This window comes from Podarcis cretensis (assembly GCF_951804945.1).
Source record: "Podarcis cretensis genome assembly, chromosome: 4".
In the NCBI taxonomy this organism is placed as follows: domain Eukaryota; kingdom Metazoa; phylum Chordata; class Lepidosauria; order Squamata; family Lacertidae; genus Podarcis; species Podarcis cretensis.
The window spans coordinates 38,119,774-38,138,364 of NC_137173.1; the positions used below are offsets into that span (position 1 = coordinate 38,119,774).

An 18,591-nucleotide genomic window follows, 5' to 3' on the forward strand; every position below is an offset into this window, starting at 1 on the left:
AAACTACACCTATACATTATTGACTAGTTCTCATTGCTCCTGATAAACTCAGCAAGCTGTACTACACGGATGTGTAATCTGTGGCCCTCCAGATGTTGGACTCTAACCCCCATCAGCCCCACCCAACATGGCCAGTGGTCAGGAATGATGGGAGTCAAGCAACATCTGAGGTGACATTCCTGCTAATACAACATTGATAACTAATTCTTTCAACAAACGTTATCTTCTAGCTAAGAGACATAATAATAATTTATTATTTATACCCCACCCATCTGGCTGGGCTTCCCCAGCCACTCTGGGCAGCTTCCAACAAAAAATTAAAATACAGTAATCCATCAAACATTAAAAGCTTTCCTAAACATAATTATTTTAAATCAATTTGTTGCTATCATGAAAATTTTGGGAGGCAATTACTCACATCAAAGATTTCAAAGCCAGCAATGTCCAACACCCCGATGAAGAACTGTCTTGGTAACTTGGTGTCCAAGGTCTTATTGATGCGAGTAACGAGCCACTTGAACATCCTATCATACACTGCTTTGGATAAGGCCCCAACAGAATAGGAAACCTGTAGAAGAGAGGTAGAACAATCACACAATACCATAATAATCCTTGTGATCAAAAGTCTGCGGAAGGTACTCCCTTTGAGCATCCTACATGCCAGGTTCAGATCTATTGACATTCTGGGTTTAAACCTAGCATACAATTGTGGTTCGAGGACCCGACCACCGCGATGTGAAAAGAAGACACAGGGACACGTGATATAAGGTTAATGGGCTAGAAAAGGCCACAACTTTATTGATTACAGCAATGAAAAGGTATTGGCTTAGGCATTGGATCGTGAAACAAGTGGGTTTATTCACTAGGGGTTCATCACCTGTTGATGCTAATCCAACTATAGGCTCACCCCTGCTTTCACCGAGGGTCGTGCCATGGCCTCCCGCCAAGCAGGCATTGGACAGAATACACGACCGCCAGATTCCTTTAACGGAATACCCCTAAACATTGAAGGCATAGGCGATGGCCACACCTAGCACTTCGACACACCACAGCACATTATTCCAATGCCTAACCTACCCACCAATACCACAAAAGTTGTGATGATTGCTACGAGGTAGGCGAAAAAACCAAAAAGCCTAATGCCAAATGGAAAAACTCCTACCAGGCCCCCCGTGCAACCGGGGCGACCAACCTAAGGTCCATAGCAAGGCCAATGACCTAAGCCCTAACTCAATGGGAGTGGAGGGTGGGTGACTAGCACAGGATGAGGAAGAGAAATGAGGCCGGGGAGAGGCTGACGCTGCAGCATCAAGGCTGCTGGACACGCCCCCCCCACGGCACCTGGTTGGATGGCCACTGGGGGGGCGTGAGCGCCAGCCAGGTGAGCTAGAGGCAGGGGGCTACGCCCCCTGCTAGGGGCGGTGTTCAGGCTCCCGCCCACAACCACTCCCCTCTCTTTCAGGGAGGAGAGTCTTTATTGACCTAAAACATAGATCAGTGTAGTTCAATATAGAGGGTGTTGGACCTGGGATACTTGATCCAACTATGCAACCTTGATAAAGCAAATCATTTCTCACCCTTAGTCCCAGACTTATAAAACAGGAATAAATATAGCTACATATGAAATCTGCAGGGGGAATTATATTTTTCATTACCAAGCAACATATTTATTGGCTCAACGGCAATTTATCTAGTTCCTTTTGCACTTGCATAGTTTACTGCTTTGTCCAATGGCAAGTACTTCGGTGTGGTAATGTGTGCTTTAATAATTGCCCAAAGCCATAGGTTTTGCAGTTTCAACTCGGCATAAATATGCTCACACAGCTGCATGCAAGATGGATTTCAATATAGCTTTGGAATCTTTGAAGCTGGATTTACTGTTTTGTTTTATGAAAATCCAGCTACGTAGTTTCCTGTTTCATGATATTGACATGGGAGGTTTTAAAATTTTCTACATTAAGCCCAACCAACCCATATTGAAATCAGTAGCACTGATTTCTGAGGAAATGTGGTAAGGAAATGTGTACTGAAGAAAGACAATGGCTTGTATCCAAATAGTTCTTGCATTAATTGTTTTTTTGAGTTTGTTTGATTTTGCTTCACTTATATGCTGTGTTGTTTTTTCATATGCTGGAAGTGTTGTTTGCTAATTTTTAACACTTTGTTATTATTGTGAGCCAATCTGAACTCAATGTATTTGTTGGAAAGGGTCAGACAAATAATAAATTGAAGCTCCAATACTGGCTTCAGCCCCGCCCCGCCCCGCCCCCCTCAGTAGCATGCAGTCCCAGACAGATTGCTCCCAAGGGAACTGCAGCCCTCAAAAGAATGATGGTTCTTCATCCCAGCATATGGGTTTGGTATCATACTGGCTCATGTAGTTTAAACACCTCCTTACCTGTTCCACACTTTGGCCTTTGGTGACATACTCATTTCCAACTTTCACTCTAGGGTGCACCAAACCCTTAAGCATATCAGAGGAATTAATTCCCATCAGGTAAGCAGCTTTGTCAGCACCTGATAGAGAGTTACAATATTTCAACAAGTTCATTGACACAGGATAGGACTGGTCTAGATTTACAGATCACTCATTTCCTGGGATAGACTCAAGCATTTTTTAAACAGCAACATTGGAGCATGAAAATCAAATTGGCTATATAAATCCTAGCTAACATCTACCCTGTACTAGAATTTAATATATATAAAAGACTGCAGATCCTTCCTGAATTCATTGTGTTTCTCTAACTCCAAGTACCTGAGTCTGAAAGTCTAGCTGCTGCTCTTGCTGTGTTTTGACATTTATTTTCCCCCAGGAGAGTAATATCAACATCATGGAAAACACAGAAGTGTCATGATATGTATGCTCCAATCACATGGAAATGACAATCGCAGAAGTGAGAGGAATAAAACCTGCAGATTATGTATGATCTGAATACAGATCATACAGCAATAACAAGGCTTATTCACATGTTTCAATGAACACAGGTATAAGCTGGCCCTACAAATGTACAATAATTTGTGTGAAAGATTGTACCCTTGATGTATAGCTTAACTATTGTGTGGACAGTCTGTACACTTGCTGAACATTACTTGTGAATAATTGTACATGTGCACAGCTCAACTATTTGTGTACACAGATTGTGCACTCGTTGAATGTAACTTGTGAACATCCCTGCAGTCATTTAAAACAGACCTTGCTTTGCAGCCTCACAGCTCAACACAGGGCATGGAACATTGTGAATGGGCAGATACGGAAGAGCTTACTTTCAGTGCCATCAGCTTCTGCCTGCTCCTCCCTGGGTCTCTGTTTAAATTTCATGTTTCCAAAGTGCATAATGGCACCGGTGAGCTTGTAGGCACCATACTTTTCATCCGCCACAAAGCCCAAAATATCCATGGCTTGCTGTGGAAAGTAAAAAGAACAGGACGTTTTGTCACTTGCCTGTGAAACAACATGCAGCTTTATTTTCTAGAGCTCTTTCACGGCACGGCTGATGTTTGTGCTTGTTCTGGTATTGATCTTTCAAAAAATAAACTAGAGGAACAAGAAGCCTCTGCTATTTATTTTGAATCTGCCCTATTCCTCAAAAACAGAGAATAGTTCCTACCACTAATAATCTACTGAAGACAGAGAGAGATTTTTCATTTTTAAGGTAAGCAAATAAAACCATCAACCAAAAAAATAGCCCAACAACTGCAATGGCATGTCAGCTGAACATAATAGTGCTACACGCCAACCCAATCTCCGCCGAGCGGCTACTTGAGGTTCCAGGGGTTCCAGGAGCTCAGCCAGGGTTGCGTTTCCATTGGGAAATCAAGGCACAGTCTTGAAAAAATATGGTTTATTGTACCCATATTTACACCTGGGTCTACTTTGGAGAGAGTTCAGAGCATTACATCACAAGAGGGACTTGCTTCCCACAGCAGCACAGCATTGGAATCTCTGTCCCAGCCTGCCAAGATGGTTCTGCCCTCCATGGCTTCTGCATGGCTTCCACCCTTCTCCTTCCCAAAGACCCTTGCTAGGGAAAAAAAAACCCAAGTCTCATGTAAAACAGCTATTTTTTTCTGTGGGTACAGCCCCCCACTTCTCTGTTTTCCTATGCCATGGAAGCTGAAATCATACACCCTTCTCCACCCATGGTAACCATGGGAGCTTCCCACTAGGTCATTGTCAGAAAATCTCTTGCCCTGTTGATGGTTTTTATTGATAGGTTAATGACTCACTTCCAGCACCTTTTGCCATTCTTAATAACTTCTATCCTAAGTGAGGCCCTGGCCTGGCATCTTTCCCTCAATACTCCAAACATTATCTAAATTCTACCATTTATTAATTTCTAGCATTCACCAACTCTAGCATTTATGGGTCCCCTTGCACCCCCAAAAACTGTTGCCCCAGACCTGTAACAATATTCTTTTTTGCTATGGGACTAATACAGAAGAAGACAATCACAGCTATCACATTCATCAATCAGAGAGACTTAAGGCATCATAAACAATGTTGTTTCACTTGTCTCTGCTTTCTCTTTTTGAGGAGACGAATAAATATATTAATACAACAGGTCTGTTCAGAACGTTAGTAGTGAGAATCTTTATAGTCCAAACTTAATGAAATTTACAAGGTCTATAGGGCTAGATTTATGGTTTAGCAATGTATGAATAGCTCCTTCAGGAGAAAATAACCCATGATGTAGCAGTATAGAGGGGAGAAAAGAAGCCAGATACTTTCTGTGCCAATTAGTGGCCATTTTTTTACACGTGTGGAATGGAGAACACTATGTTGGCTGCCATCAGCACAGATCTGGACTTCCTGGCTGCTTCCTCCTTGTTAGAACTATGTTTGTGTATGTCTTGTCTCCTTTGATTGATGGAGGTGATGGTGATGATATGATATAGAAGATCCCTGCTTGAAGGATTGACAAAAATAGACAGTAAATGAATATGATTGAAGAGCATACAATATAATATGAACAAGAACACTTACTTCTGGCAAGAGGATGGTGGACCCTTTCTCACTGTGTGGATTTAATTGTGTCCATTTAATATATATTATTGGAAAATCAATTAAAATATGGGGGGGGGGTAAAGAATATTGTTTATAATGCTTTAAGTCACCCTGATTGACAAATATAACAGTGAGTCTTCTTCTGTATTCCACCGATGAGAATTCCCCACTGTTTTTTCCTAAATCGCTATATATTGTCTTGTCCTGTCAATCTTATTAGCATTAAAAAAAAGCTACTCCTTTCTGTAAAAAAAAAAAGGTGCTTTGTTTTGTTTGTTCCTTGAGGAAATGGATTTGATGTATAAACTTTTCTGCAATGGTAATTTCCCAAGATTTACTGTAACCGAGATGTACCGTGAGAGTCCTATTGCTCTTTCCACAGTTCCATTATCACAAATCTTGCAGCAGCTAAAACGCATCTAACCAAGCCCTTAAACACTACATTCTCTCTCTCCCCCTCCAAAAAAAAAATCTGCTTAGTTATTATATTACTCTCATTAAGTACCCAGAATCTCACTATCTCTCAGCCCTCACCACAATCCTGCCAATGGTCTGGAAACATTGTGCCCTGCATGTGTGTAAGTTTCACTGAGGTATAATACCACATGTGGGCTATTCTAATGTATTCCCTTTAACATATGCAGAAACCAGGACCATCTGATCATTTACCGTATCCAAAACTACATTCTCAAAATGCCTGAGTCCTCTGGTTGCTTGCTGCTCACTTGGTCTGTTGGAAACAACATAATTTATCTGATAGATACTAAGCAAGTGACTTTTTGCATTGGCTTATCTTTCTCTCAAATTGTTGTTCCCATTGTTCAGACGAGGGGTGTTAACACAGAAGTACCTTAGCCAGTAAGATCCCTCCCCTTTCCAATCCCTAAATACACTATAAAAGGATGGATGGTTTAATACCAATATCAGGGGAAACTTATTGGGATTATTCTGGACTGCTATGTTCTCCATACCAAAAATATGCATTATGTGCAATGTGAATGCATTACAAAGTACTTGAGAACATCAAAAGCGTAGGGAATAGCATTAAAAACACATTATAGGATAGCATTAAAAATCCATTATGGGATATGTGCACATAACGATGTCAATATCTTGTGAATCCCAGAGGAATGAAATTTTACAGCTCGGGAACAGTCACCAAGAGTACCTCAGTGAGGCACCATTCACATTTGATGGGAACTGTCAAAAGGTTACTTGAGGTTGACTACAGAGATTGCAATGAGCAAAATAGTTGATCTCTACATAGATATCTACATCAAGATGGGGAACCTTCAGCCCACGCACAACCTTCTGGGGCCTCCATGCCAGTTGTGGGCAAGACAAGAGATAGCAAAGTGAGTGGGATCAGAGACAACAGATTTGATTCTTACCTTTGTACAATAGGCTACATTCCAGCCACGTGTCTCTCCTTCCTCTAGGCAGGCAAGCAAGAGGCATTATCACAGCCCAGACACTTGAGGAGGCTGCAGAGCATGGCCTACTCAGAGGCATAGTCTGCGAAGAGTCCCAAGGGCCACATTCGGCCTGTGGCCTGGAGATTACCCATCACTGCCCTACATCAAAATGGGCTTCTTATACCTGGTGTGTTTTTCTTAGTGCTGCTGTCTATGATTCTATGATATGACCATTGTGTTATATCAAATGTTCAATAGAAATCCCTTGTGGAACAGAAATGTTGGATACCACCCACTGTCTCTGCCATGGAAGATCAAGTTTTAAAGAATTATTAATGCTGATACACATATTTATTGTTGCTTTTTATAATATCTGTACATATAGAGATAAGAATTATTTTCCTATGTACTCAAGACCTAATGGAAACCTACAAAATGTAATGGAAACCATAGCCCTAAGGCTATGTCTGCATTTCCCCACTCTTCCTACTCTGAAAGACTTAAAGCAAGAAGAGAGGTTTGGCTGAAGGGGACCCTATGCTAAGAGCATCCTAAATACTGAAATGCACCAGATGTCCTGACTTGGTAGCACAGTTGTGCTCAGCTACTCTATGCTACAGCACGTTTTCCATGGGCTGGGTGTGCAGTGCTTCAAATCTGTTGCCACAGTTTCAGTGAGAACAAAAGAAATATCTAACCACAGCAACGTCTACAACAGATTATGGCTTGCAAGATTTTGCAATCTTTAATCAAAATGAATCATATCTTACATCAGTTGCCAGCAGCTCTTCCCCATCATCCAGATTGTCCACAGTAACTACACCTTGTGAGCAGAAGTGGAAGTCGTAGGGATTTGTCGACACCAGGAGCATATCTGCAAATAAGAAAAATTAAAACAGCTTCTCTTCTTGAGATCTGGTCTGTTACTGAGTATACCTCATGAGCCAACATGTACCCATAAATGCAATGTCATAAGACAAGGTTTATGGTGGCATCACAATGACAATGGAATATCGTTGGAGGAAGTTAGACCTGCAGAAATGTGTAGAGTTTAGCTCCTAAATCGGATCACTTATAAGTGCCATATGCATGACTTCCGCAGGAAAGACCAGAAGAAAGAAGTTGGACACCACCACTTGAAGTCTGACAATTATTTCTTCTGAGCCAACCTGCTATTTGTTCACAAAAGTACATAAAAGTTTCCTCCACCACAAACCACTTTGATATGGACTAGGGAACTTGTTGCTCTTCAGATGTTGCTGGGTTAAATAAGTAATCCACTTCTGACATCTTGCCGTGCCTGGATTTCATCTTGAGGTGGAACTGCAAATGATCTTTATTTCTGTGCTCAAATCAAGGGTGGTATTCAACTCTGTTTTACTCAGAGTAGACCTGTTGAAATTAATGGACCTTGCTGCACAGTGCCACCTTGCCACTCTTGTGCTCATACAGCTAATTCCATTTGGCCAAAAGCCCCCAAGTCTCACACCTTGGTCAACTTGGTATTATACAGTGCCTTGCTTTCAGATCCTTCCTCTTCTGCAACAGATAAAAGGCAAGAGAAATTGCACAGGGCCCAACAAACTCTAAGTCAACTAAAGAGCCTCAGCTGATTCCAGTGCATTGATCCCCTGTAGAAAAGCACTGGAAATTCAAATGACAGTCAAGAATATTAGCCAAAAAGCAAGACAAAAGGAAGACTCAGGAGATTTGTTAAGACAACAGGATGTGTGTGTACTATAAACATTATTACCGACAGTAATTTCTCTCTCTCAGTAGGACTACTTATGAGCAACTGATTGTAATAGTTAAATAAAAATTTGGGTGGTGACTGATGCATGCAACCATCTCTGCAAACGTGTGTAGCAGAGGAATAAATTCACCATGGAAGGTACATTTTCACAGTACAATATTTGCGTTCAAATCCTGTTAGCACAAAATTACTTTGAAACAGTTCCTTTAATCTTCCTTAATTAGACCACAGCAAAGGCTAACTGGGTTAAGGGTTTAGCAGATGGACCACTCTGCCGGGATAACAAGAACTCAAATGAGATTATTACTGCTTTTGCCAAGCAGCAATTTAGCGCATGGATAAAGGGATGCTTCGCTATATTAGAAGAAGCACTGCCTAGCTGGGGATTTCTAGCAATCTGCATCAACTCACAATCAGCATGTATAAATGTCACGAGGCAAAGATGTGTCTTAGGCAAAACCCTATCTACAGATTCAAAGAGAATAATATATTAGAGAATAATATATAAGATCATAAAAAAGAAGATGGCTGGATCAGGCCAATTGCCCACCTAATTCCAGCATCCTGTTCTCACAGTGGCCAGCCAGATTCCTCTGGGATACCCACGAGCAGAACATGGGCTCCTGAGCACTGTAACCTCCCATGGTTTCCAGCATTTCTTTATTGAAAGGAATTCTAAACTGCCTGATAGGAGATAACGCCCTTACAAGGCAGTGTACAATTCTAAAATGAAATGAAATTATATATGACATTATCGTTTGAACTCATGTACACATTAAATTGATCCCAAGTATAGCAATTAATGAAACACAGAAGTAAAATGGTTTTTGTTTTTTCAAAAAAAGAACAAGTGAAAATATATGGAAGGGAATCAAGCAAGGAGATCCACCCAATGGGGTGGAAGCAAGATACTCTGGGAAGTTTTGTTGATTTCTTTGTTTAGCACCAGCACCAATAACATTCTAGGACATGACAAAGCCCAAAGGCATTTTAAGGGTATGTTCACACAAACACTGTCTTATTGTGTTTTTATATCTGTTGGAAGCCACTCAGAGTGGCTGGGGCAACCACATCAGATGGATGCGGTATAATAACAAACAAACAAACAAACAAACAAACAAACAAACACATAATAGTTCCACATCCAGTGTGCTCCCACTGTTAGTATGCATTAACACAACATTAGTGCCAATCCAGATCAGCCCTGTAGCTTCTCAAACCAGTTTCAATCCAATTAGAAAAATTAAGCCACATTTGCTTTATACTGCAGAATGGTTTGAACATTTGAGACAGCCATTGCACAGGTGACAGCTTCAGTGGTGGGCTGGGGGGTGATGTTGCAGAGACAGGAAAACCAAAAAGCTCATGAGTATTGGGTGAAGAATTATCTCTTAGGTGAACAAAACCATGTAAACTGAGGCTTCAAACACAGCAGGGGAGGGGAACGGCCTTGCCGTGTATTGAGCTGTCGACATGAACATACCCCAAATGAAAAAATGAAAAGCAGTGGGGCTCACTCCCATAAAAATGTGCATAGGATTGCACCAACAAGCAGTTACATAAAGAGTAAAAACAACAACCCACTACTGAACCTAATTGTGTTCTGCAAGTCATCTGTCTTTAGTTTTTCATTCTTTAATGCAGCAGTGCTGATCATAGTTGCATTTCTTAATTTGCACACACCACGTCTTTCCTTTCTCTTACCTTGTAGCTCTGCTTTTTTCCCAGACAAGATCTGGTAGAAGATATGGTAGTCTCTTTCACCTGGTTGTTGGAAAATAACCCGGGATTTCTCTAGCAGATCTGGTTGGGTAATGAAGAATTACATTGAGAAATAGGTTGAAACATGCAATCTGAATATATAGCTCAAGTAAGTATAGAAATTAGCATGTTGCTTACAGATTTCAATATCCGCTGAAGATAGCTTGCCTGTAGTTCCAAAATGGATTCTGATAAATTTACCCTAATTTGTACAAAAGAGAATATATCAGTACACATAACCGCAACAGCCAACAGATAGAAAAGGAATATATTACCAATTAAAAATATGAACAAAAAGCAAGGGCGGGCATCTATTTGGAGATGCTTTAGATATTGGTTGTCATGGTTTAAGGTTGGGGGGGCCAAAATGATGAGTGGATACATTCAAATAATTTTTAACATTCTTTTCAGGTAGGTAAGGTTTATCACCTCACATGTACGAAGTGAGATTAAAGGGGGGGGGGACGACCCATGTAATCTGCTTGAAACAGATTGTGCAACCTTCAGGTGTCTAAAGATTCTCATATCTCCTCTGTCTTTGTTAAGTACATGAACCGGGAAACTGCAGAGACAGACTATGGTTTCAGTAGTTTTGCATTCTGCATACCATAATTATAACAACAAATTATAACCCTTCTGTTGACTTGTGACCAGCTTGCTTTGCATCCTTTGGGCATTGTTCCGCATGACTTGTGTGCTTTACTTAACACAGTGTTACACAAGAGCACAGTGGTAATTGTGCTGTGCTGCAGTTGTTATCTGCATCCCACTCATCCATTCAGAAGATGTAACCACCTTCCATCTGCTGGACAGGAGGATGCAGCACTCAGTTCATTGATACGTCATTGCTGTACTTGATTAATTGGTCAAATTATCCCCTTGACAACCTTCTTGCATGGATATATGCACCTTTCTGCTTTCTGACATTTCCTGTGGTTTATGCATGCTGCTATGTCCATCCCTTCCTAGTTCCAATTAGCAAGCTCCGTTATTTTGCTGTGAAGTGCTCCAAAAATATCTGTATGGAGGATGTAACGGGTGCTTTATAAATATCAAGTGATTGTCCAAACAGAACTCAAGTCCGCTGGCTGACATTCAAAATATGTACAATGTGTTCAATAAACACCTGTTGTGAGAGGGAGAAGCAAGATCATGGCAGCAGCCTCCAGACAAGGCCAACCTGTGTTCAAAGCTTGTCTGCATAATTCCTGCCTCTCAAGTTTAGGAACTCTGCACAAAAGCCATGTCTTCAGTTGTATGGATTGTGTAGTTGGCTGGGTAAATGTTTGGTGAAGACAGGGATTGCTGCTTCAGTCCTGTTCCACCCACTACACGGCAGAGACTACTGCGAAGTGCTTAGTCAGAAGGGCAAAAGGTGGGACTGGAAGCAACACCTGTAGATGTTTCAATAAGTGCCTTTCCATGCTTACCATTTTATAGTGGAATAGCTAATTGGGGATTTAGATTTGGGGGCATATTGCTAGACAACATTGGTATCATTCAGCTAGTATCCCAGAATAATGGCTTCAAAACCCCATATTTCTTGGAACGCAAACCACCACTCCCCCAACTTTTGTGAAGATCCAGAATGGATTCTCAATATTTTCAGTTGTGTGGCATGTGTGCAAGCAGCACCCCAGTTTCTGTGAGGAGGGTGGGTGGGTGGGGTTGGGAAGATGCCTGTTTCATGCCACTTCTGACGGGTGCAAGCTGTTGGTATGCAAGCTCAGTTCGGAGAAGAAATGTGGCAGAAAGAGACGAAGATAACTGAGGCAAGATACTGGCCATGGCAGCAGCAGACCAAATTTCATCAGAGGAACTAGGCTTGCTATTGCCTCAGGCAGCCATGTAGTTCCTCTTCTAAACTCCTATACTTCCACAAGGTCGGTATTCTGGAATTAGTTAATTAAATAGCCACGAAAGAGCTATCCCCATGCTCATGCTCATAACTCTGACATTTACTGGCTGGCAGAACACGAGAGTTCATTAGGGGTGTGACTACAGTTACTGAACTTTTCTCAGCTCAGGCACAACCTGCCAATCACGTTGACAGGAAATCCCTATACTGCTCTCTAATAATAGCGAAGTGTGAGCAAAAGTGTCAATAACTAGCTACAAATTCACTCTTACAAATGTCAGATCAAACAACAACACTTTCACCATAAATGGTAGGTGTGAAAGGGCCCTAAGTATCAGCCATACAGCTGTCTATGTTGAATGCTGAACATTTTTTATTAATATGGTATTACTAATGAAGGCAGACTGGTAAAGTACCACAGCAATAAGGCATACTTACAAAGCGTGAGGAGTTGTCATTTCTCAGAGTTTTGGCATTCCCGAAGGCTTCCAAGGCTGGGTTGGCTTGGATGATTTGATCTTCCAAAGTCCCCTTACAATGCAAAATATGGAAGTACATTTAGGGCACAACCCTGCACTCATAATTTGCCAACAAAAGGGCTTTAAGATTTGGTGGAAACTCCACGATTTTGGCAGAATGCATCTCTGCCATTTAAAAAAATGCACTTGTGGAAACTCCCAAATATCTATTTCATAAAATTTATGCACTGCTTGACTGTTAGAAAGAAAGAAAGAAAGAAAGAAAGAAAGAAAGAAAGAAAGAAAGAAAGAAACCTAAAAGTGATTTACAAAGATGCCAAATGTGTGGTCTCTTTGTATGCTAAGGGAGGTGGGGAACTTTGGGAGCAATTTAGAAGGGGATATTTAAAAAGTCTTACAAGCTATCTTTCCACGCTTTACTTTGCTGTATATTTTGTGGTTTAAAATCTCTGCTGAGGCTCTCTCACCAGAGAGTACTTGCCCAAACCTGAATCTCAGGCATCCAGGGAATTCTCCTTTTATTTTACCTATAGTACTTTCCCTTAAAACGAAATACAAAATATTAAAAACCAACAGATTTGATGTGTAGTTTAATGCCTACTGGAAAAAATAAAGTCTCTTGCCAGCATACTTTATGCTGAAGACATGCAGCGAAACTGAAGAAAAGGGAAAGAAGGGGCAAGTTTGTGTAAAAAGGGAAAACAACAACAATCATGTCACTGAATGAAACCTGTGCTAATATTCTCCAGTTGAAATCAGCAGAACGTAAGCACTTCTCGCTTAGGCTGACCCCAGCTTCACAAAATGAAAGAAACACTAAGTATAAAAAGATGCAATAGGAATGGTCTAGAAAGCTAAAAATGTTTAGAATCATACAGTTAGATTGCTCAGAGCCAGTTTCTATGATTTTGAGTTGGCTTTGTAACAAAAATTAATTTCAGCTGAGTTCTTCTAGGTTTAGAAGCAGGGCAAGTGCAAATGAAGTTTTACATACACCTGTGAACAACATTCATAGCACGTCAGCAAAATCTGTGAAATACAAATTCAATTACAGGAAAGTCATCTACTTACCCCAGTCTTGGTTGCTGGTTGCTTTCAAAGAAAAATGAAAAGACAATTAAACAAACAGTTAGTCTAAGTGATTAGAAAATATCATTTAACATTGCTTATCAATCCCGCTCTATTTGTGATTTCAGAAACCTTTTTTATTCTGCAACTGCTTTTCTACAGAGACTTCTAGAGTAAATTTCCCAACACTTCTAAGCTGCTTGTCCTGAACCAAGAGGCATCCAGTCCTAGGATCATATGTGGATCTTCTGTATGGCTGCAAAACCAGTTTCTATATCCATACTCCCCGTTCTTCCCCTTCCTTCACATTCGGAACCCAATTATTTTTGCACATGCTTTGTTCCTACACCTATCAAGTTGTCCATTATTGCTGTTGGTATTAAACCATCAGTCCCTGCCATGTTTTAGATCCAACCACCCAGAGTCTGAAGTCCAGCCACTGACCCAACATACTAGATTTGCAGGGCTCTGTCCCTATCCACACTATACTACTCCTGATGCTTCGCCGTGTGTCCAGATGACTCTGTTGCAAAGCACAGGAAAAAGAGGTGACAGATCAGAGGTGGAGAATGCTTGTGCTAGTACAGCAGAACCAGGAATGGCTATAGCTGTTAATGGAGCATTACCAGTTACAGCACTGTTCCATCTCCAGGTCCCCAGGGTACATTTACACTGCAGGCTTGAACTGGATTTACAATCATTCACTCTTCCCTGGGATCTGTCATCCTGGAAGAAGGACTAGAAATCTCTAATATAAAATTCTTAGTAACCTTCTGGAACAAAATGGATGTAAATGTACCTACCCACTGAAGCCTAATCCATCAACAGCATTGAAATAGAAGACTGAGTCTTACAACTCACAGATAAAGATACTACGCAAACTGTAATAATTAAACAGAATTAAAAGCAGCTCAAGTGGACCTTTGTCTTCTGAAACACTGAACCAGTTTCAATACCCTACTCTCCATTCTGCCCCTTTCTTCACATTCAGAACCCAAAAAAAATAAATGATGATATGATGATAAACAACAGCCAGACTCATTGGGCAAACTCCCATGAGCTCTGCTTCCCCCGAATCACTTTGAAATATTACAGCTTCTTCTCACATATCCCCATGCAATTAACAATCATGCTAACTGGTGCTTACAGGGCCTTGGAAACAGAATGTCTTCCACCTGTTGGGTAATAAATATTATTTGCGCAGAAGAAGAAAACAGTCATTTGAATATTTACATTCTTTTTTCCAGGTTCACCGATTGCTGCTACTGTGGCAAAATACTGAATGACACGTTTTGTGTTCACAGTCTTGCCGGCACCAGATTCTCCACTATGAAACAGAAGGAAGATGACATTATTAATCTCAAGCTTTTCACTTCAATCAGCATTATACATTTGCATTTTTCTGCCAAACTCTAAACTGTGCTACATTTGAATGAATCATGTCCAGCAACCTCAAACCTCACCTTTAAGGAATTCACTTTTGATCCATGTTTACAGGTAAGTCCACTGGCGCTGATTCAACACAGGCTTGTCGTGATGGATGATTCCCAGCTGGCAGGAGGCCAGATAGGCCTCCTCACCTGCCAGGAAGTTTGAATCCATGCCTGCAGCCAAATTGGCCAATGGTGAGCAGGCTAAGGAGTGGGTGCTCAGCTATGGAGCAAACCCAACTAGCAGCAGGCTTCACTTGGGTCTGCTCCTTGAGTATAAAAGGAGGCCAGTTGTGGCCTTATTTGACCCAAATACACTGCGTTATGTCTGATTTTGTTCTCTAAGTTGGGATGCTGAGAACTGTGGCATCTGGGCACACAAGAGGATAGGAGTATGGAAAGGATAGCGCTATCTTTTTTTTTTTTTTAAATGATTTTTATTCGTTTTTCAAACAGATAACAAAAACAATACAAAACAATATAATTTCCAACCCATCGTTTCATACCCTTCTTTCTTTTGACTTCCCCATACCTCCCCATCCCTGCATCCTTGTTTAATGGTTCTTTAGCAACCCTTAGGTCCATTATCTTAATTCCCTTTCATAAAAGTTCCTTTAGTTTTTTTGATTACTGCTGCAATTCTTTACCTCTTACCCCCTGACATCTTAACATTCCTCAATTTTACAATTGTTTTTAAGGTATATTTTAAATTTCTTCCAGTCCTCTTCCACTGTCTCTTTCCCCTTGCGCTATCAGGGCAGTAACTAACTCATTCCATCAGTGCAATAATTTACATTTGGAACTTTCTCCCCCTCTCATTCACTTCCTAAATCTCTTATTGGGTTTTCTTCCAGCCTTCTGGAGCAGATTTGAGGAGGGCAAGGGGGGCAGAGAGAGGGGAAATAGAATTATCCGAGGGCAAATCCTTGTGCTAAGGGAACAAGTCATTCAGCATTACATTAGATACAAGCCTTAGTCTTATTGATGGCCATGTGAAACACCACTGAATAGAAGATGGCGGAGGCAACAGTGGACTACTGAAACTCTCCTTGTGAGTCTTCTCAAAGCCACCTGGTTGGCCACTGTGGGAAACTGGGCCCAGACTTAGTACGTCTTTGGTCTAATAAAACACAGCTCTTCTTCTGGAACAAAGGTACCAACAAAATATACACTGACTAAAACCTGAGTATCAGGACCTGAGTTGTGACGCAACAGAGCTGTGTTTCTTAGAAGCAGACTCAAGGCACCTCAGGTAAATCCAGTCAGGAACAGCAATATTTAAGCACAGTAGCCAGGGAGCCCTGGTTAATCCTTGCCACCCAAGCCCACACTGCCTTTCTGCTCACACTCACCCCTACCAGGCATTCCCTCTTTAAGTACTTACTCTTGGCCTAATAACTAACTTTATATCCAGAACCCAAGGGTGAAATTTACTTGTCTTAATGCCCATGCTGAAAAACCTTGCAAACTAGTCAGCAAAGGCGAATATGTGCTTTGAAATAAAATGTCTTCAGTTTTGTGTGCTCTCATAAGCATACTAGAAACCAATTGCTTTTGCTGATGTTTGCATTTGCTGATGTGAGGCATCTGAAAAGACTGGGGTGGCTATGTGTCCTATTTTATATAGAACAGTCCTCTTCTGAAGGAGTCCTCTGTGTGAAGGACCGTCTGATCAGATTTGAAGAGAAGAAGGGAGAACTGGGCCTTGAAGTAACTATAAATAGTTACTGAATAGGCACATAGATCAATTGGTCACAATCTTTCCCACTGTGGTGGGATATATTGAATTTTTATTTATATTATAGCAATTATTTCTCGATTTGTAACTATACTATAATTAGCATATAGAAATGTTAAGCGAATCTGTGTCCTCTTTTGCCCTTCTTTTTGAAGATGCATTTTTCCTTTTTTGGCATTGCATAAATAACCTCCCTAGAAAAAGATCCACTTACGTGATCAGCATTGACTGGTTCTCTCGATCTGTGCAGAAGGGAAAAAAGGAACCTGTAATTGCACTTGCTACGTAGTCACCAGGGAATAATTTCTTATACAAACAGAAATAAACAAGAAGAAACCAATTCAGGCAAACTTCCCTCAACATGGGAAATATCTTGTTTAGTATATTTTGAGTGCTTTGGCAAAATGCATTGGCCTGCAAAACCAATTCATTTTGGGTTCTCTCCATTATTTAGTGCCATATCCCTGCTGTGGAGGTAGCTGCAAAAGCCATTGCATGACTCCATCACAAGCAGAGAAAGACAATTTAACCTGATCAGTTTCTTGGTAGAAATTCCAAGAGCAAGGTGTGCTGTTGAAATTCATTGGGCTCTTCAAAGGAAGTAGGACTGAAGAGAGCAAAGAGAAACAAAGGAGGGATGGGTTTTTGACAGGTTGGGGTTAATTAGCATATCAAAGGCTCTGTAACATGGAAAACACATTCAGCTAAAGACATTCAGATTAGAGGGTTTCTAAACCTGTTGTGTTAGATGCTTCCCTTCAACCTGTTCTATTCGTGTTACATGGAAGAAACGTAGTGAAGTTTCAAGTTTTGCATTTAAACCAAAAGGTTTGGTTGCCCCGCAACAATTTCGAGAGCATGGGGCTTCTGTTTGCTTTCTAATGAAAGGGCATGTTTTGTGAATTAAAAGGAAATCAGCATTGGCAGTCCAATTGGTCAGGGCAAGAATGGAGAACTTGTGGCCCTCCAGCTGCTGCTAGACTACAAATCCCATATTCCTTGACAACTGGCTTTTGATAGAAGTTGCAGTCCAATTTCTAAAGGGCCACAGGTTCCCCTTCTTTGGCATAGAGATGGTCTCAAAGTACCAGCTGTGTAACATGTCGGCTTAGCAATCTTTTTTGTTTGCAAGTGATTTGAGAGAGGAGAGAACCTAGAGGAATTTATGTTATATTGGGCAAGCATGTGCTTTATTTGCAAATGACCGTCGATGGAATTTGAAGTACTTGCCTCCCCTACCAACCCCGCCCAGAATGGTCATTCCATACAAGAGTAGCAAACAAGACCCATACAGCTGCGGTATTGCACTGACTTGATAGGGGTAAGGGAAAAGTTCTTAGTTCAGGGGATCTAGACAAACTAGCTCTGTAACAATAGTGCATGCCTCTTAAGGGCAGGCACCTCGCATTTAAAGATGCTATAATTATAAGGACCTAGAAAGCCAAACACATTACTGTGCCAAGCATAATTAGAGATTTTGCTTTGCTTTTTATGCTTCAACTATTATTATAACTCAGCCAGCTCCAACAAAAAGCACAAGACAGGAAAATGTCTCATACTTTGATATATTATTTTAATGTTATCAATGGCAGTATACCTATTGTACTCTGTGCAGAGTCACATTTGAAACAGATGAGCACAAACCCCAAGCTCCCTTGGTAATGTTCCAGAATGTAGATGGCTGCACAAATATTAGTGCTCCAGATAATCAGGCATGCATCACCACTGCCCTCTGATGGAAGAAATCTGCTGCTCGGACATGAATTTGCAGTGTGCTCCAGTTCTGGTGGCATGATGTTATATCACTGCTCCAGTGCTTGAAGGAGGCTAGAGTCAGTGGCCTTTAACATTTGGCTGTAGTGCAGCCAAAGCCAGGCAGTTTTAGCACACATTGATTTCAACAGGAGAGCTAAGCGCATGCTCCTTCTCTTAAACAGCTGCTCCAGTTATTGAGATCACTATTTCTGCCTTGTGGTTTCTGTTCAAAGAAGGCTCATTTGTTACAGTACATTCCTTTCTTTCAGCCAAAGGGAAGCAGGACTGTAAAAAAGAAAAGAAAAGAAAGTGCCCTGACCTACTGGCTG

The 18,591-nt window shown here is 41.1% G+C and overlaps 1 protein-coding gene across 1 annotated transcript in view; it reads right to left on the reverse strand.

The window, feature by feature from the left end:
- MYH15 (myosin heavy chain 15) overlaps positions 1-18,591 on the reverse strand; it is a 91,035-nt gene that overhangs the window by 63,984 nt on the left and 8,460 nt on the right. Inside the window, exons 5-14 of the mRNA XM_079974293.1 lie at positions 16,722-16,749; positions 14,573-14,666; positions 13,343-13,363; positions 12,231-12,323; positions 10,073-10,136; positions 9,878-9,976; positions 7,191-7,294; positions 3,265-3,403; positions 2,399-2,517; positions 419-568 (exon numbers count right to left, since the gene is read on the reverse strand). Of these exons, the coding sequence (XP_079830419.1) occupies positions 419-568; positions 2,399-2,517; positions 3,265-3,403; positions 7,191-7,294; positions 9,878-9,976; positions 10,073-10,136; positions 12,231-12,323; positions 13,343-13,363; positions 14,573-14,666; positions 16,722-16,749 (911 nt within the window). The remainder of the gene's footprint in view (positions 1-418; positions 569-2,398; positions 2,518-3,264; positions 3,404-7,190; positions 7,295-9,877; positions 9,977-10,072; positions 10,137-12,230; positions 12,324-13,342; positions 13,364-14,572; positions 14,667-16,721; positions 16,750-18,591) is intronic.